The sequence below is a fragment of the Folsomia candida genome, unplaced genomic scaffold, assembly GCF_002217175.1.
Source record: "Folsomia candida strain VU population unplaced genomic scaffold, ASM221717v1 Fcan01_Sc083, whole genome shotgun sequence".
Classification (NCBI taxonomy): Eukaryota; Metazoa; Arthropoda; class Collembola; order Entomobryomorpha; family Isotomidae; genus Folsomia; species Folsomia candida.
The window spans coordinates 1-20398 of record NW_019091275.1 but is presented as its reverse complement, the minus strand read 5'-3'; the positions used below and the strand labels follow the sequence as shown (position 1 = coordinate 20398).

Here is a 20398-nt window from a genome sequence, read left to right as displayed (position 1 = left end):
CAGATTTATGTAACTCACCTTGACGCCATCACTTTCACACTATCCATCGCCACTCGCAAATTTTCCACAGCGGATGGGATGAATCTCGAATGGGAAGCAAAAGTTGTAGTGATAAATGGAGGTCATGGTGCCGAAAGAAGACAATTGTCGCTTCTGCAAGGGCTTGTTAATTTTTCTACCTTCTCTCTGCAGTAAAATCTGTTACGATTCTGAAGGATTTCTGTGAAATCCGTCAGGATTTTGTCGAAATTTCAACGTAGGGGGCGACCCAGTCACTTTTTCGAAAAATTGCAAATAGCACAAACGTCTTATCTTTCGATTTTCTATAAGAAAAAAGTGTGGGGAATGGATATTCCACCCGACGATCCCACCACTCGGCACACGGAAGCCACCGTGGCCGAGCTCGACTGTAAAAAGAAGGATCTTCTCTCCGTCGCTACACAGACCGACCCGAGGGTTCCGAGTGTGAACACCTCCACAACTCTTCTCTCCACACTTTCTGGCACCACGCCTTCAGCGTGGCTGCCATTTTGAAAATTATATTCTACATACAAGTTTCCCATTTCATACATTATTCCACAAGTTATCATTTGAAATTTGGTATTAAATAAATTCGAAAAAACTATTGTCAAGCTATAATTTTGGTGCGTATTGAACAGTCGGTCTACTTTGGAGCACATGAACCATAATAATAATTCTTTGTGAGTCGGAAAAACTATCTGGCAGTTTAGTTGAATTATCGTGCATAAAAGTTTCCGTAGTGAAAGAAAGAGACATAGAAAGAGACAAAGAAAGAGATAATTTTGTCGGTGTGACAGTGCTAAGCGAGAGACAATTAGATTCATCCTCCCCGTGCCCGTCGTCGCTCTCATCTAGGCTACCCCCCCTGTGGCGTGTAAAGAAGGTGGCCCGTGACCAGAAGCGTGCCGCATCCGTCCCCCAAGGACCCTGACGTCCGGTACTCGATGAGACTCGCCCATATTCCCCTACCGAGCCCACGCCGCCATATTTTACGCCCACAAAAGTCAATAGCGAGCTAATTTTAGAAGTAGCTTTGGCATGATTTGTGTTGAAAGTAGAATCATAGTCTCACTTTGTCTCATTTTCCCCATTTTATTTTATTATTCGAGTATCCCGGTTTGGGGATATTTCATCATCTTTCTGGATCTTTCTGGAAGCGTGGTGAACGTGTGTATGATTGGATTTTTTCTTGGTTTTTTAGTGCCAGTGCGATTGTAGAGTTTGTACTGAATGTGTCTCTCTAAATCTGTTCTCATTATTCTAGTTCAATTTAATAAATTACCTCCAAGGAGAGGATTTTGATTGAACATTTACACGTTTACTTATCTCACTTAATAAGTCACTCGCAGTTCACATTTTTAAACTGAGAAGAAAAGTTAGCTGGTGGTTAATTATTTATCTCTCAACATTAGTGGTGACCTCGACGTGATAGTCGAGTGTCTGTGAAAGTGAATAAGTGATAGTTGTTCCTGATATCAACAAAGTTGTAGGAACATTGTTTTTGGTGCAACCCTTAGCCGACCATCCTGGTGACCAGTGAGAGCTTTGCTGACCTGGCGAGGAGGCAGGAAGGAGTACACCGACGGATATCACCAGTTTTGCCTCTTTGAGGACCCGACCCTGAGTATTCGGGGGATTAGCAGGTGATATCATTTCTTAATTTATCGTTTCCTGACCCAAGTACCGGAGGAGAGCATTGTCGAATCCGTGCGGGAGGAAGAAGACCCAGCCAAAGGACCAGCAGGAGAGACGTTTGTTGTAGTTATCACACGTTGTTTGATTTGCCTCTTTGAGGGCCCCATTCTGAGCATTCAGGAGTTGATGAGGTCGTAGCGTTCGAGAGGGAATTCTACACGTGTATATACTAATTGTTTCTTTCTGTTTGGGTTTGTTGTTTACTGAGATTCGCTGCGATGGACCGGCTGACGAGGAGGAGAGCTCCACTGCGGGCAACCATCACAAAAACGGTAAACGACATTGATGAAGAACTGGAAAAGGACCCACCAGATCAAGAAGTTCTCAACCTGAAACTGAACAAGTTGGGGAGGCTGTTGACAGAAGTGGGGGACCTGGACCAGAAGGTTAAAGATGCAATGTTAGATGCAGATTGCACCGATGCCGAATACGAGGCAGAAATCAACGTCATTCAAGATTATGAAGACAAGATTCATGCTACGCGATTCAAAGTGGAGAAAGTGCTTCGACCAGGAGGCAAAACTCCCAGCCCACCAGCGAGTTTCTACAGTGTAGAGTCTGAAGGACATCAGAAGAAGACCTTCAAACTTCCCAAGATTCAACTGAAGAAGTTCAGTGGGGATTTGAAGGAATGGCTAGGGTGGTGGTCTCAATTCTCTAAAATTGACGAAGATGAGGAACTTCACGCTAGTGACAAATTCCAATATCTACTGCAATGCATGGTGACTGGATCAAGAGCAAGAGGACTAGTTGAAAGCTTCCCAATGACAGCCGAAAACTATCCCAAAGCAATTATCGCCCTAAAGGAGAGATTCGGAAAGGAGAAACTTCTTCAACAAGTTTATGTCCGTGAACTATTAAGATTGGTCATCGCAACGGCCAAATCTAAGGAAAAGATAGTTTTGTCCGAACTCTACGATAAGGTGGAGACACAGCTACGGGCCCTGGAGTCTCTCGGTATCAAGCCAGAGCACACCACCCTGTTCCTTTTCCCGATGGTGGAATCATGCCTACCTGAAGAAACCCTTACGACCTGGCATCACAGTCCGCTACGGAAAGAAGACGGAAGCAAGCTAGTCCCACCAAAGAATGAACTTCATTTTCTCATGGAATTTTTACGTGAGGAAGTTGAAAATGAAGCAACGATGAGATTAGTCAGAGCTGGATTCGAAACAACAGCAATTCATGAATCATCAGGGAAAGAGAAAAAGAAGAACGGATCAAAGGCGGAAGTTGCGAAATCTAAGAACAATGAAGGTAGCATCCCAACCGCTGCCGGACTTTTTGCTGGACAGAAATCATACACGTGTATTTTCTGCAGCAAGTCTCATCCAAGCCCTGACTGTTTCAAGGCTCAGAACATGAATCTTCAAGACAAGAATGAACTAATTGAAGTAAAGAAAGCCTGTTCTATTTGTCTCGGCACTGGCCATCGCTCAAACAGTTGCAGGACCCCCGTCAAGTGTATTTTGTGCTCAAGGAAGCATCAGACAGTAATGTGTCCAGAGATTTGGTCACTGAGGAAAACTGGACACAAGACGCCAGAAGCAGAATCACCAACAACAATGAACGGGATGGCCATGAATAGTCACGCATGCTCCGGAGATGTTCTACTCCAGACGTTAATGGTTCGACTCTACAATGAGGGTGGGGGATACAAAGTAGCAAGACTCGTATTCGACAATGGAAGTCAAGGAACTTCCATCCGTGTCAAGTCTGCCCAAGATTTGAAGTTGAAGCCCATTGGAGAGAGCTGGTCACGTAAAGTGTTATACGGCGGCCAAGTCACCGATATGCCAAGTCACCGATATGAGCCGGAAATTTGCGGTCAGTTAAGTCGCGTCCCGAAGGGTCCATGGATTCAAGAGCTAGCTGCAATGAAGATCCACTTGAGTGATTTCAAATCAGAGAATGCGGAAATCGAGATCTTGGTGGGCAGTGACTACTATGGACAACTCGTCACCGGGCGTGTTGTTCAACTTAAATGTGGATTGACAGCGATCGAGTCAGTATTAGGATGGACACTGTGTGGGAGAGTTCCAGGGGAAACAAATGTGGCCGCAGTCGTCCTTTCCACAGCTCTCATGTCGTGTCAAACTAGTGTGTCTGAGTTGTGGAACCTCGAAACTCTTGGCATCCGCGATCCTGCTCAGGTCAAATCGAAAACTGAACGGGAGGAAGCAACCAGACAACATTTTCAAGAAACAGTGTCTCGTGGTGAAGACGGGCGCTATTCAGTTCGATTACCTTGGGTAAACGGACCTCCGAGCATTCCCGACAATAAATCAATCGCGATGAGAAGATTGGAGTCCACTACCAAGAAATTACAAGAAGCTGGCAAGTTTCAAGACTATGACCAGATTTTCAAGGAGTGGTTGAGAGAAGGTTTCGTGGAGAAACTACACGTGTATGAAGAAGATGAAGAAGGCACTCACTACCTCCCTCATCATGCCGTGATTAAACCACAGAGTCTCACCACCCCCGTTCGACCAGTTTTTGACGCCTCATGCAAGACTGGAAGAAATCCCTCACTAAATGATTGTCTAGAGAAGGGTCCCAATGAACTGGAACTCATCCCATCCATCATTTTACGGTTCCGAGAAAAGAAAATCGGCGTCATCTCTGACATCCGAAAAGCGTTCCAAATGATCGGAGTGCACGAATCCGACCGAAATTTTCTCCGATTCTTATGGTGGGAGGACGTGGCTGTGAAGAAAGTGCAAGTTTTCCGGCATATGCGAGTTGTTTTTGGGGGCAACTGCAGTCCATTCTTATTGGGAGCAGTTTTATCACTACACCTCGGAGCGGCCGATTTACCCCAGCGAATAAGGGACATCGCCCAGAAGCTGTTAAGATCCATGTATGTTGACAACAGTGTCACATCTGTAGACTCCATAGAGGAATACGAAGAGTTCAAGACAACTTCCATTCAACTCCTATCTGAAGCAAAAATGGACTTACGTCAATGGGAGTGTGGCTCTGCGGAGGGATCCGGAATCGGCCCAGCCGGGTGCGGATTGGTGACTGGTGGAGACCACACCCCTCAAGAAATGACGACAGTCCTGGGATTGAAATGGAACAAGTGCCTAGACGTCCTGATGGTAGAAGTACCCAAAGTGGATCTGCCAGAACTAATTACTAAACGTGTAATTCTGTCCCAAGTTCAACAGATCTTCGACCCAATGGGATTTTTGAGTCCTGCAACATTGGTTCCCAAAATGCTCTTACAGAAGACGTGGGAAACGAAGATGAAATGGGATGAGGAATTAAGCGTGAACCTCAAGAAGGAATTTTTAGCATGGTGGAATCAAGCATCGGATTTGGAGCAAATTCACATCCCAAGGTATGCGATCAGATCCACACATGACAATCTACAACTCCACACCTTCTGTGATGCCAGCCAAAACGCCTACGCAGCAGCGGTGTTTATCAGAGTCGAAACAGAAGACGAAGTGTTCATCCAGCTACTTCAAGCGAAGTCGAGGGTGGCACCAATCAATAAAGTGACAACTCCCAGACTTGAACTTTTGGGATGTACTATTGCTACACGTTTAACTTCAGCTGTAAAAAAAGCATTGGCATTTGAAGATATCCCTACATTCTACTGGAGTGACTCCACCACAGCGCTCGCTTGGATCCGGAGAAACGACGAGTGGGGGACTTTTGTGGGCAACAGGGTGAAGGAAATTTGTTCGCTTTCATGTGTAGAAGAGTGGCGACATGTTCCAGGGAAGTTAAACCCAGCGGATTTGCCATCAAGGGGATGTTCGCCGTCGGAACTACTTGACAGTCGTTGGTGGGAGGGTCCAGGGTGGCTCAAATCCCCAGACGACGAATGGCCACTGCAAGCAAGTGAAGCAAACGAAGAACAAATCATGTCCGAAGCCAAGAAGAAGTCCATTCAGATGAATGCAGTGGATACCCTGAAATCTTTGTGGTACGTTCGCTATTCGTCATTTACCAAGAACGTCCGTCTAGTGGCACTTATCATCAGATTTGCCAACAAACTGCGGAAGAAGAGTACAGAGAAAGGAGAGTTGAAACGGTGCGAGCTGGAATCTGCAGAGGAGAAGTTATTCATCCTGGTCCAGCAAGAAACTTTCCCAACTACACGTGTACCGGAAGATGTTATTGCTGGCCTGCGTGTATTCAGGGATGAAGATTCAACTTTACTCCATGTCAAGACCAAACTCACCCATCGAAATGATGACACCAACATTTTTCGTCAACCCGTGCTACTCCCGAATTCACATCCATTGGTGGACCAACTCATCAGAGAGGAACACATCTACAATGCGCACGCTGGGGCACAATTCCTCATGGGACGGTTACGAGAACGGTGCTGGATAATCCAAGGCCGAAGAGCGGTCAGGAAGATTATCAAGAGTTGCGTCATTTGTCGACGATTCACCACCAAGGCCCCCATTTTACAACAAGCCCCTTTGCCAGAAGATCGTGTCAAGAACGCCAGAGTATTTCAGACTACTGGAATAGATCTAGCTGGACCATTGTATTTGAAGGACGGGTCGAAAGTGTGGTTCGTCATCTTTACATGCGCCGTTTACCGAGCAATCCATTTGGAACTTGTTTCAGCAAGCAGTACGGACGCATTTCTGCTCGCGTTGTTCCGCTTCATCAGCCGCAGAGGTCGACCGTCAGTTATCTACAGCGACAACGGGACCAACTTTGTGGGAGCGGACAACCTATTTAAGAAGATGGATTGGAAAAAGATCGAGTCTGCTACACGTGTAAGTAGGATTACCTGGAAATTTAACCCTCCATCAGCAGCATGGTGGGGTGGATTCTGGGAGAGACTCATCCGAAGTGTCAAGGATTTACTGAAGAGAATGTTGGGACACAGAAAGTTGGACTACGAACAACTTCTCACATGTTTATACGAAGCAGAGGCAGTAGTCAATTCTCGACCTCTGACTTTGGTGACTGAAGATCAAGACGATCTCATACCACTAACTCCAGCAATGTTTATCCAAGATATTGCGGAGATCAATTGCCCTGAAGTTGAGAACCTGACTGGGATGGGACTGAACAGGAAGTACAAACAAATGAAAATTTTACACGTGGAGCTGCGAAATCGCTTCCGGAAGGAATACTTTGGCCAACTGGTTCAGCGAGGAAAGCACCACAGGTCAGTCTCATTTCAAGTTGGCGACGTTGTTCTCATCGGAGACGACAACAAGAAGAGGATCGAGTGGCCGATGGGAAGAATCATTCAACTCTATCCAGGGAAAGATGGTCAAGTGCGGGTGGCGAGAGTCAAGACCACAACGAACGAGTTCTTACGGCCCCTCCAACGCTTATTCCCACTTGAAGTATCCTCCCCCACTGAAGTCCCCTCTGTGCCCAAGGTGGTCATGGAGAAAGCAGTAAGAAAGAAGAAGGAAAAGGTGAAGTTTGAGGAGAAGGAAGTCATCACACGAGCTGGACGACGGGTCAAGATGCCAACCAGACTTGGAGTGGATGATACCGAAAGGCACTAAGAAGAATTTGTGCGAAGAGTTTCTACCTCACTATGCTTCATATTCTACACGTATAATTTAAGTAGTTGTATGAAACGTAGATTATATTTCTAAGAACTTTCTACGTTTACATTCATTGTTATTTTTGTTTGTTAGACTCTTTTGTTCTCACAAAAGATGTGGGAGGATGTTGAAAGTAGAATCATAGTCTCACTTTGTCTCATTTTCCCCATTTTATTTTATTATTCGAGTATCCCGGTTTGGGGATATTTCATCATCTTTCTGGATCTTTCTGGAAGCGTGGTGAACGTGTGTATGATTGGATTTTTTCTTGGTTTTTTAGTGCAAGTGCGATTGTAGAGTTTGTACTGAATGTGTCTCTCTAAATCTGTTCTCATTATTCTAGTTCAATTTAATAAATTACCTCCAAGGAGAGGATTTTGATTGAACATTTACATGTTTACTTATCTCACTTAATAAGTCACTCGCAGTTCACATTTTTAAACTGAGAAGAAAAGTTAGCTGGTGGTTAATTATTTATCTCTCAACAATTTGTAAAACAAAGGAGGTTGGGAGACCCGAAGAAACCCTGGATTTCTCCAAATGACAAACCAAATTTTACCGAAAGTTTGAACATTTCTCAATTAATACAATGTCAAATTATGGATCGTTCAGTTGTTTCGAGTTTTATTAAATCAAAAAATTCTACTTCCTGCACCATAATCAAAACATACTTACGACGTCCCTGAATTAATGCATTGTGCTGTAATAAATCATGCTCATTAAACGCTTAAGGAAAACATTAAAATTTCAGTATCATGGATCTAGACCACAACGACGTCATATCGGATCTTCTAAAGAAATGGTTTCTAACAAACAAAGCCGAGTGGAACAAGAACAAACAAGTCACTCCTTACGAACCTTTGGTACGGTACTCGTAAGCAGAAGCCATCGTGTTTTGTTTACTTCAAACCTGCAAATCGCACAACTTGGGATATTGCCAAGTGAATGAATTACATATTGAGTATTTATTTGCATATATGTATCAATGTGCATACATAAAATAAATTTGTATAATACATCTACAGAATATCTATTTATTTTCATTTGCACGTGTGGATTACACAGGAAAGTTGTTCACGTGAAAAAGATTAACAAAAAAAACTAACGATGCGATCGTGTGAAGTGTAAACCTCCGATTTTGTTGACATTTTGGAATTATATGGTGCATGCCAATACAACCAAGGTTTCTTGAGGCGATGATTGGAATTTGTCAAAATATTGGAGGTCAAAGTTTTAGCGCCCCAAAATTTGATTTCATTTGATTTGTGCATTCATTTTTTGCGGTCTAAAATATTTGACACTTTCATTATGCCAGAAGTTCTTGCGATTAAATCAAATTGCACATAACTTCGCTACCTGTGTAAAATTTTAAATATAAATTAATTGCCCCTCCCCCTCACGATTTATCCGTGGCAACCTTTTTTCAAGCTCCACCCGAATATCTTACGGAGTAGCAGCCAAAAAACCTAAAACTTCAAGATTGCTACACTCTAAGAAATTGGGTGCCAGCCGGTATCACCGCGCGAGTGGAAATAACGGGTATCACCGTCAACCGAAATCTATCTCCATTGTTGGTAAATAACGTAACGTTACGTTTTTTCATAGAGTGTCAGAGGGGGGAGGAGTGGTCCGAAAAAAGTCGGTGTTTGCGTTACATATGTAATTTATGAACAACCCCTTAGTTGTTTTTTGTGCATTCGGTTGTGTGGCAATTCCTACAAATCATTTTCTTAAACTAGTGTCCAGTGTGTTAGATAGTCAAGTAAATAATGTATTTACAAATGGGCGCTGCACAAAAGGTATGTCCATTTCATACCTGAAATGGCGAGGAATAACGTGAAGTCGGACATTTAAGTAGTTACGATGCTTAATTTGTAAAAGTTCCTCTCAAACAAACAAGTAATTAGATACATGGCCGCATTTCCATACTGCCTAGAATTAATTGGCGAGGAAACTACTTACGTCAACCTATTGTTCGCCATGTCATAAATATATTTGCATACATATATGTAAAACGGACCAACTCAATGGTTGATTACTTACGTACATCCGTCCTTTGTCTGGAATATTACGTTTACATAATTGTTAAGTAGCGAAATTAATTTAATCAATGAGCAAGTAAATTATGCCTCGTTTCTACCAAAATTGCCGACTTCCTCCTTCTGACGTGGTTTCTCGAGACGTGGATTATTTAGTCATTCCGATTTTCATTCTTGGCTAAAAAGTTGGTTCTAATCGACACTGCTTTAGCTCAGTGGACGCATTGATACCATAAATTCCGTAAATTCCACCAGTAAACCAAGGTTGGTTCTTATTCTTTCCGTCCCCTGCACTAATTGATGCCCAATCGATCTTTCCAAACTCTGCCCATTTTCTGGTAAATCCGTAAGCACAAGAGAGTTTAATCCACCTCGCCTACACTCTAAGCAAAAATAACTAAAATTTACTCAAGGTTGGTCTTGAGTAAATTTTAGTTATTTTTGTTTAGAGTGTACGTATCTTATCTACTTTCCAGGAGGAGGTTTTTGAACCTGCACAATTCCCATTCGTTCAAAAATCTAAAACAAGACTTAGGTCCAAACACAGTTTATGCCTTCTAGCCTTCATCAGCTCGTCAGACTTTTTTTAAAGTAATGTTACACATATTTGATATCGAATATTTAGAAAATCTTACCTTGATTTATATCCATGATTAAACACTTAATTGTATCCAATACTAGCCGACTATGAATTCCACCCTGGTTACCGTTGCCCTAATGGTCATTGCCCTGTCGTACTCTGAAGGTCGCCGTTTCTTCCATTTAGCTTCCAAGAGATGTCTCGATGCTGAAGGGTTCGTTAAGGACTCGCTAAAAGTGTCGCCTTGCAATGACAAGAACCACTTCCAACAATGGGATTGGGTTGATAACTCCACCATTAAGAGCAGAGCGACAAAATTGTGCATCGCGACCATATCCAATCACGGAACCAGCACTCTAAACATGAAAACTTGTGACCCGCACGATGACGAAAACCAGAGATGGATAGGAGTATCGTATGGCAAGCTTTACAATCATCTGAACTGGTTTTGTCTACGGGCGGATGAAAAGCACACGGTCATCCCGCAGGGTTGCGCGCATTATTCAGAACAATGGAATTTGAGGTGGAGCGAGTAGTGCGGGAATGGTTCACAGGGGCATGCTGCGAAAAATGGGGAGCTTTCATAAATTTCATAAAGCAAAAATCGACAATTTTTTCACCCATCCTCCACTTTATCAGACTAGTGTCACAAACTCATTCAAGGCCGAAAATTTAATAGAAACGCCGTCATTAAAATTCCTACTTTTTGAAGTATATAATATAAGAAAATAAATAATAGTTTTGCTTGGTAATTACGTTCTTACATATTATTCCACAGTAAATATATTTTATCATTGTTTGTGTATGTGAATCGGTGTGAAAGATAAACTCATATGCATCTTAGATCCTTGAGATTTTACTGCTCGTTTCAAGAAGATCGGTGCGAAACACGTCGGACATGTGCATTGTAAGTACGTTTCTTCTGGAATGAAATTTTGAAATTCTTCTTCTGCTGTATTTAGTCATAAGAACATTCTACCTAAAGTCCGACGTGTATTTGGAATCCTTTACTCACAAGTCAAAGGAACCTCTTTCCCAGAATTGGACACCTCATTTTAACCTAAGTCTTTAATTCTTCCAAATTTAGCCCTCTAAATTTTCCTTCAGAAATGACACTTCATATTTTTGCGACCCTTACTCTCCTAATTTCCTCCCTAATAGGGTTCATTTCTTTAACAAACTTGACCACGCCTATCCAATTTAATCACGGGTACAATTCCATTCTAAATTCCGATCATGGATGTCACATCCACCTAATTTTTGATCTCCTCGACATCCAAATTAATCCAATCCTTAATCCCGTCACCGTTCGTCAATTTCGTCTCGGTCCCATCACTAGACACTAATCACTACTATTACAAAACCATCCTTCATAACGCGTCTGGGATAAACTTTCTCAGAATAAAGGGTATTCACTGCGTCGTCGCGTTGACCTATTTTCGAAATCCTCTCCTCCCTTACACCGTCCAACTTGATAGAAACGAATACCCCAGCAGAAATCTGTACATTTTAAGCAACCAGACTCAATACAAATTCGAATTTGTTCGATATGAAATGAGTCAATTTTACGCTATAATTTTTCCAAAACCTCTTCACATTCCACAAAAAAAAACAGAATACTCCCAAACTTCAACCACAGATTCAGACCACGGCAACTTTACCACCTTTACTTCATTCAGGACGATGAAAAACTTAAAATTGGGCTATTACCAGTCTTAAGCTATATTACCATCGGGGCAAAAACTGGAATTGTACTTATCTCCCCAAATTTCAACCATCACTCCTTACATCCTCCCACCTTAACGAGGACTCACTATTTTTGTAACTTTTGTTTAAATCAAGTCAAATTAATTGATTTTAATGACAGTTTACAAAATGCTATCCCTATTTTGGACAAACTTTCCCGCATTTATTACCCCCAATGTTGGGATATTAATTCCCCCATAGACATTGACGAGGCCGACATTTCCTTCTGGCTACAATCAGCCACACCCTTAACTCATTCGCAGTCAAGAAACGCCATGGATTTGCGTTCATACATTTTCCTCCTGTTATTAGCTCGTACAAATTCCACCTATACGAACGACCACAGACCTTGGTCACCGTACCCTAATTCTTCACGAGTATTGCAATGCCGTGCCGCTGCCCCGAACAACCTTGGCGATTATACAATATCATCTTGGCGACATTTCAAAGGTGATCACTATATCCATGGTGATATACAATTTGATTTCTCAGACTCCAGACTTTCTGCCATAGATGAGAAACTAGACTTGTATGATTACGTAATTACGGGGACGGACACATTAAATTTTGTGTCATGCTATTCCCAATCTGTTCTTAGTTTTCAAGATTTTCTGCGACCTTTCCAAATCGAGGCGTGGATCGGAATATCCGTAACGATTGGCAGTCTCGCAATATTGTTGCATGCCATTTTAAAATTTGTGGCGTCCTTAAATCGTCTCATCGCCCTGGACAGGTACACCCTGCTGCCTTATCTCGTCATGTTGGCGTCCATTTGAGAGCAAGCAGTACCACTCCCTAAATTCTTGAGGGATAAATTTGCCACACGAATTGTATCCGGGTTATGGTTTTTGGCCATTGTCATTATTTGCAATTCGTTTAAAGGCTTAGCAATTACTGGGATCACGTCCCCACTACCAGAAACGGGTGTGGATTACTTTAATAATCTCACCGATCGAAGGGTAGGATTAGTTTATGACTATCCCAAAGTCAGGATAGATAACCTGTGGGATTCAGCCCTTGGGGCGAATGATTTTACAATATTTTCGTCCCGGGGAATCCATCTCACTAATAAAAATTTATTTTCCACCTTCATTTTCCACCTGAGGATGGCTCTTGAAAATATCATTTGGGAAGATCAGGCTCGAGGGAAGACATGCTTTTCGGTTAAAGATTACCCCCTGGTAAGTTTTACATGTTTTAAAAATTAGTCTCACTGAGACCATAATTCTCAACAGAAAATTTTATTGATTATGATATTAAATTCTTAACTACATGTGGTGGCAACCAATTAAATTTGAATGATTTCCATAAAAAAGTTTTCAAGTTTTGAAAATCACGAAAAATCCAATTTTTAACATTCCTCTATACAGGGAAAATTCCAAAATTTGTGGAGAAAAATATCCAAAAAAGAAAGCTATTTACCATACAGTTTTCCGCAAAATATCAAAGAAACACTCGTATTTTGAGAAATTGTGAGAAATCTGGATTTTTGGAAAACACGTTATATGACTATTTCGTCTAGTAGGAGCATATTTTGAAATACGTCATATGACGAATTTGGACAAAAAGATGTTAAATAGGAGATCGTATTCGAATACTTGTTCATATACAGTTAAACTTTAAACCACTTATGCTGTGAATATTGAAACAAGAGTACTTTTTCTACATCCTCGGATTATTTACAGATTTGGTACACCGTGATGGAACGTCAGTCTCCTGAACTTGACTACTACGGTGAAAAAAACAGAAGCGAGGTAAGTTCCGAAATTGAAGCCAAATTAGTCGAATGTGAGATCGGCGAAAAAACTGCGTTCGCCGATATTACCCAGAAAGTGGAAAACGAAGCCCAATATTTGTCCGGACATTACCACTGGTTGACATTTTCGGTAGGGAAACAGCCCAACATTGCAACCAAGGCGGTTAAGTCATATATTGACACCGGCGGTGTTGATTCGACAAATTTTTATTTTGAGTGTAGTTTATGTATCCAGCTTCGTCGTTTTAGTTAATTTTTTTTCCATTGTGTCATACAATTTTGGTTTCTTAACTGAAAGCGTGATTTACAATAAAAAGTTTATTGTCCTGGAGCAAATTGTCCATTATCGGGGTTCTAAAAAGGTATGATAAAAGTTATGTCCTAATCGTAACTCTAATACGCGAAAAATATGGGAGTTCTACATCATGACAAAGTTTGCATAAGGCTAAAAAAGTAAATTCAGTAAAATTCACGCTACAAAATAATATAAGCATTCAGATTTAATTATTCATAAATTTTATGAAATCCTGAATTACACAAACTCTTGCCTTAACATTTAGATAAAATCTACCCACACGCAACCAGCAATTGTGATGACAATATAGATTGAACAGAGGAAAATCCATGGCCAGTATTTCATTAGATCGAGATGGGGTTAGCTGAAAACGTTCGGGTTGTCGCGTTTACATGTCTGCTCGTTTTATTCGACTCAGATGGATTTAGAAAAGGTGACATACTCAAAACATATATCAAAAAAAGTGTGACTCAATATTTTAGAATCTTCCCTAACTCATAAACGGGGTTTGTTTAGTTTAAATTTATCATATCCTCGCAAAAGCTGAGGGAAATCAGTGTGTAAATATTAGACTCCACCAGCACATCGGATGTTTCTGAATTTTACTCTAATCGTTCCCATTTTATGGCGCATATAGGCAGATAATGTATTCCAAATAGTAGGTTTCACCCCTCAATTACAATGGTCAAATATCAGAAAAAATGATTGGAAAAATAATTCTCTAATTATTAAGGGGTGAAAGCCCTTTATAAGATCGTTATGTCCGTCTGTCCGTCCGTCCGTCCGTCCGTCTGTCTGTCCGTAGCTCCGATAACTTTTGAACGAAAAGACATAGACACTTGAAATTTTGAACGTAAACTCCTAACGTCAATGGACAGGACGAGTTCGAAGATGGACACTGTGACATCGTCACCTGTGGCGAAGACATCGTCACAGTGACGAAAAGTGACGAAAAAGTGTCACTTGTCAGTTTTGACATGTGACACGTCATTTTTAACTATTTTTCAATGTCAAATTCAATGGTGACCTCCATTTTGACCTCAGAGGTCATGTAAAGGTCATAGGACATATCTATTTCAATTTCAACTGAAATTTAACCCCGAATTCATTGGTGACCTCCATTTTGACCTCAGAGGTCATATAAAGGTCACATAAGGGTTATCAACTGTTAAATTTGACACAAATAAGACACAAAAGTCGAAAACACGTCAGAAGTGTCAATCTTAACAAATTTTCGAACAATTTGATATTCACATTGACGTATGACACTCCTTTCACCCCTTGGTTACATGCGTTGTAACGGTTTATTTTTTCTAAATTTTGGACAGGTCTCATTTTTCTTACGTATTATCACACATACACTTTCTCACCTAGCTCTTGTGTATTGCTGAAAGGAGCAAAGTTGTTCAGCAACAATTCCCACAAATATTTTCCCATTGTTATTTATAAACTTATTTACAGGTGTGGAAACATAGGTACTTATAAAAACGTTAATCTATGTAAATATCGCTTTCACAGGTCAAGGAAGTGTGCAAGCTCGATTAGACCAAACGTGTAGTAAAGCTCAAGATTGCACCGTGAACAATACAGAATGTCGATATGGTTCTTGTCATTGCTTAGGAGGATTCTACGGGTCGAACTGTGAACGTATTCATAAATACCACACTGTATGTCTATATTATAAATGTTGTCGAATTGGGTTTAATTAAGCTCTGTTGTTTTATTTAAACTAAGGTTCAAGTTCACGAAATTGTCACAATTGAGGTTGCTTAATTTTTCGCTTTTGGTCAGTTTAATTGTTACTATTCAATATATTCATCATTAATTCGTAGGATCATCCATGGGTGATTGTAAACCAATCGTGCCTAACCTCAGGAGCTGCTAACGAGTCTTCTTGTCGACACACCCCATGCTACACCGGCTTTCTAGTTGATCTATTGCAAAAGATCGATAAACATGTGGGCGGGAATCTAGAAAACTGCACAATCCAAGAAGTTTCCACCTTTGGAAACAATTCAAACTTGAATCGAACTTTTACAAAGGACGATGTCTTCGAAATTCTCGCTGGAAATGTAAGCTTATATTAGATCCTAAGGTGCAGGGTCAGGTTGAAGATGGACACTGCAGGTCACACCCATTAAGGCTAAAAATATCACGAAAGATTAAATTTGAAAACTATATCAATTTTAAGACAAATTTTACATACAATTAAGTGATTACCTCCTTTTCGATCTCAAATTTCTCAAAAATTTAAATTTGAAATATGTACATGTCACAAATGTCGAATATGTACAGGTCAGACAGGTAAATGTTAATAATCGACGTGCAACACCAAAATTATGGACAATATAAAACACTACTTGAACCCTTTGGTTACATGCCATTGTAACGGTTTACTCAAAATTAATTTTTAATTTTAGGGAACCGACATTGGTTTGGCTGCATTCAGCGGATTCAGCATGAAATACCTTAAAATACAAACGTCCTACCACTTCATCTGGAACTTATTGCGGAAGCCTTCTAATCGTACGAATGACGAAATTGCTATTGGATTCCCTAAAGGGTCGAAGGCAGACGACTCGATATCTTACGCGTAAGTCCTTTCTTATCTAGTACGAATGTCGCAACCTTTAATTAAACCATGCAGAGAGTTGGAATTATTCCAACATTGTGATGAACAGAAAACTCGATAGTCTATATTGCACATCGCCCTGTTTTGCAAAAACTTTCTCAATTGTTTTCAACATTCAAATTTACAAATTTCATTATTCTTGAAATGATACATTATCGAGTCATATCGGATCTTCTTAAGAAATGGTTCATAACAAATACCACCCAGTGGAGTAAGGACAAACAACTCACTCCCTATGAGCCATTGGTAACGTACTCGTAACAAAAATATATTTTGTTTTAATTACATGAAATCTGTAAGTCGAACAACTTGGGATATTTATATTTGGTGCATGAATTATATTTGTAATGATTCTTTTTGGCTTGTATCATTGTTAATAAAATAAATGTGTACAATCAATCTACAAAATATTTGTTTTCACGTAAACATCTGTGTGCTATAGACACTTCTTAAACCTGCTTAATATTAGTATTTCAGCTTTATTGAATGAACCTTATTCAATTAATAATTTAGAATGTTTACTTACGCGTTCCTTTTAGATTAGAGTTTATTGCACATGTTTGCTGAATCATTTGAACAGTTTTGTTATTTATTGACAAATGTATTCTTGTATAATCATTTACGTATTTGTGTGATATGTTTAAATACAAATTAGGAAAACTGGTTTTACATTGATACATAAAAGTTTTAGGGAAGCTTGTTAGTTGGCGTTCAATGAATGTAAGAACAAGATCGACGGTGATCTTGTTGATATCATATACAATAAAATCGTCATGTCTACTGCAAACCCGTACATCATCAAAAACTGTCTCTATCACTTCGTAAACGTGATTGGGATGTCAACTTTTCTTTCCTCCAGTAGCAATCAACACCTAATTAGTAATTTTACCAAACACGATTCCCTGAATTGGAAAACATTTGTACAAACTCGATCACTTAACTGTAATGTTAAAATTTTGCTGCTCGATATAGTTATTTCCACCTTGAAGTATGACCTTAATGTAGCTTTCAACCACTTGGCTACCCCTGAGTCAATTTTAGAAAACCCAGATTACATTGTACTATTCCTCAAGGCTAATTTGAACATAATCCCGGTAGAGTTCACGAATTTCTTTAAAGATATTTTGGCCTTAACAGTCACCTCCAAGTTCCTTATCATCGATCCTACCAGCACATTTTATCTAAATCTTCTCGATGCTACGCTTTTCAAGGTTGAAGACTCCGAGACGATCATTGCAATATGGAATCCACATATAAGTAATTTTAGAGGCCATCCTGTCTCACAAGGGAACCTTAAGTACTGTCACCTCTCGATTTCCTTCGGAATAGCCTTATTCGACAGATAATTTAGTGAAACAAAAACTTTGTCATAGAACATGCGGTGCAAAATCGCGTTTTCGCGAAATATTTGGCGAGAGCTGCACCAAAACCTGCCATTTGCCCAATGCTTTTAACATAGCCTCCAGCCTTTCGAATGATGAAATGAACTTTATAGAATCTCAATAATTTATATTTGTACCTGTCCGCGTAATTTCAGCCCGATCACGAATATGCAAAAAATGATGCAAAGATTCGCAAATTTTTTGCACATTGCAAAAATGCAAATATCTGCAAATTTGAATTTCTTCGTTTTTTTAAATTCAACAAATTTATCAGTTTAACTGATATAAAGTATACTTTTCTGATTGCCAAAAAATTACAAAAATTTGCAAAAGATTGAAGTTTACAATTTTTAAATTCTGCTTTTTATAGAAACTTAAGAATTATCATATATGCTGGTATGAGCGAATAAAAAAAGCTAATTTGTTGAACAATTAAAACATGCTAACATTGCAAAAAATTCTACATATTGAACTATAAAATTGCACCAAGTTTTTGCAACTTGTAAAAATAAATACCACAAATAATTACGAAAACCACGTAAAAATAGATTATTTAATTTATTTTCATGAAAAATTGCGAAGTTCAATTTTTTGAAAATGTGTGCAAATTTTTTGCAATGACAAAAGTATATTTTATATCAGTTAAACTGATCAATTTGTTGAATTAAAAAAACCAAGAAATTCAAATTTGCGGATATTTTTATATTTTCGCAATTTGCAAAAAATTTGCGAATCTTTGCATCATTTTTTGCATATTCGTGATCTGGCTGAAATTACGCGGACGGGTACAAATATAATTTATTGAGATTCTATAAAGTTCATTTCATCATTCGAAAGGCTGGTGGCTATGTTAAAAGCTTTGGGCAAATGGCAGGTTTTGGTGCAGCTCTCGCCAAATATTTCGCGAAAATGCGATTTTGCACCGCATGTTCTATGACAAAGTTTTTGTTTCACTAAATTATCTGTCGAATAAGGCTATTCCGAAGGAAATCGAGAGGTGACAGTACTTAAGGTTCCCTTGTCAGTTCCAAAACTCCGTACATCTTACGAATATTTTGGAGTAATTTATAACAAAACCGTTGTTTGCCACCTGGGATACAAATATTCTTCCAGCGGACGCTACTGTCTAATATACACTATTTCTACAATACTTAATTTCACTGCTTTTGACTATGTTTTCCAACCTGATGAAGTTCCTACCATCCGACCAATTGCAGTAGTTAGGAAAGATGGGCACCAGGTTCTCCTTGAATTTCTTAACAATCCAGCGGATAGAATGCAAGTCCTTTCCCATTTTTACACCGTTCTCCCGTTTGGCTTTATTTTGATAATTGATAAAACCGAGTTTGAAATTGCAAATCCGATATCCACTTTTGATGTCTTTACTTGGTCCCTCATTTTGTCAACCATTGTACTTATCAGTTGCTTTCTGTGGATTGAGAATGGAACTGGGGATAGTATTCTTCATTTTAATGATCTCCCACTGCTTACAGTAGCAAGCATCGTCACGGAACAAAGTATCTCCATCCGTTCATGTACAAAAGGGCGTACATTCCCCAAAGTCTTCAAATACCTACTTCTCGTTTGGTTTGTTATTAGCATTGTTCTTTTTGGAGGTTTTCGAAGTGTCTTCTACCGTTTTCTAACTAGCTCCGTCCCACCCACGAACGTCCCCACAACTCTGGAGGAACTTATGGAATCCAAGTACACAATGGTGGGATCAGATTCGTACTTAGTATCCAAGGGTGATGGTCCTACCATAAGCGTTCTAAAATATATCCTGGAAAGCTACCTGTATACTTCGGTGGACGAAGAGAAATACGATGCCGTCGGAAAGGGAGCGCAAGAGATGAGCAAAGTCAGCAAACGCGAAGCCCAGCGTAAACAAAAGTTTACCGAGGGTTTAAAGAAACTTGTCTTTCTAGACAAAATGCCATACTCGAAGCTTCGAGTTCTGCACAATTATAGTTTGTCAGTTCCTGCTTGCTGTACAAATAAACCTGGTATTGTTCTACCCAAAAGCTTTGCCATGGTTAGCTCAACCGAAGGAACGAGACACTTCTACAACCAAATGAAGAGCGAAAGGGACAAGTACTTCTTAATAATGAGCAAAGAATTCGACTATTTTCTTTCAACTACGGAACTCTTCGCAGTCACATTAAATTTCTTTGCCGAGCCTTTTCGTCGCACTCAATCCATTCTCATTGAGTCGGGACTTTTTCAAATCTGGACCCAATATGGGAATGATCTGATGCTTAAGCACGATATGCAATTCGCGTCTTGTTTGGTCCACGTGTACTTGAATGAGGGCATCAAGAATAAATTTTGGGAGTACAGGACTTGCCTAGTTGGTCGCCAGGATGACGTTACACAGCTTTCACAAAATTTACAAGACCAATTTGCTCGTCCTGTTGTACAAAAATCTTATAAAAATTTCCGATCTTTGTCTCTTAGAGTTGTGTCGCTAATATTTTTCGCATTTGGGGCTGGAATTATTATAGCATTTGGTTTCTTCTGTTTTGAGCTGTTTAGCTGGTTTTGTACCAAGAGAAAGATGAGTCGTAATTTGCTGGTGTATAATCGATGAATCGATAATGTGCGTAGCAATAAAATAGCTTGGTTGAAGCGTAGTAATATATTTACTATCCATGTTTTCTCTATACCTAGTACGCGCAAAAGAAGTGTTACAAGATTTCCGGGATCGTCTCTCTT

At 40.0% G+C, this 20398-nt stretch overlaps 2 protein-coding genes across 2 annotated transcripts; both read left to right on the top strand.

Annotated features, from left to right (window-relative positions):
* Window positions 1-1934: 1934 nt before the first annotated feature.
* Window positions 1935-7214, top strand: LOC110862921. The gene has a single exon (XM_022112131.1). It carries the CDS (start codon window positions 1935-1937, stop codon window positions 7212-7214), a length of 5280 nt encoding a protein of 1759 aa, XP_021967823.1.
* Window positions 7215-8011: 797 nt separating this feature from the next.
* On the top strand, window positions 8012-16658 carry LOC118433734. The gene is made up of 7 exons (XM_035845966.1): window positions 8012-8119; window positions 9977-10089; window positions 15134-15147; window positions 15191-15339; window positions 15407-15436; window positions 15505-15744; window positions 16093-16658. Exons 1-7 carry the CDS (start codon window positions 8012-8014, stop codon window positions 16267-16269), a joined length of 831 nt encoding a protein of 276 aa, XP_035701859.1. The 3' UTR covers window positions 16270-16658.
* The last annotated feature ends 3740 nt before the right edge of the window (window positions 16659-20398 follow it).

What these genes read in the sequence shown, in the direction of transcription:
- LOC110862921 (XM_022112131.1), top strand. Translation starts at nt 1,935, where the DNA reads ATGGACCGGCTGACGAGGAGGAGAGCTCCACTGCGGGCAACCATCACA.
- LOC118433734 (XM_035845966.1), top strand. Translation starts at nt 8,012, where the DNA reads ATGGATCTAGACCACAACGACGTCATATCGGATCTTCTAAAGAAATGG. An exon ending in TCACTCCTTACGAACCTTTG is followed by an intron (nt 8,120 to 9,976) that starts GTACGGTACTCG and finishes ATCCAATACTAG; the next exon opens with CCGACTATGAATTCCACCCT. An exon ending in ACGAAATTGTCACAATTGAG is followed by an intron (nt 15,437 to 15,504) that starts GTTGCTTAATTT and finishes ATTAATTCGTAG; the next exon opens with GATCATCCATGGGTGATTGT.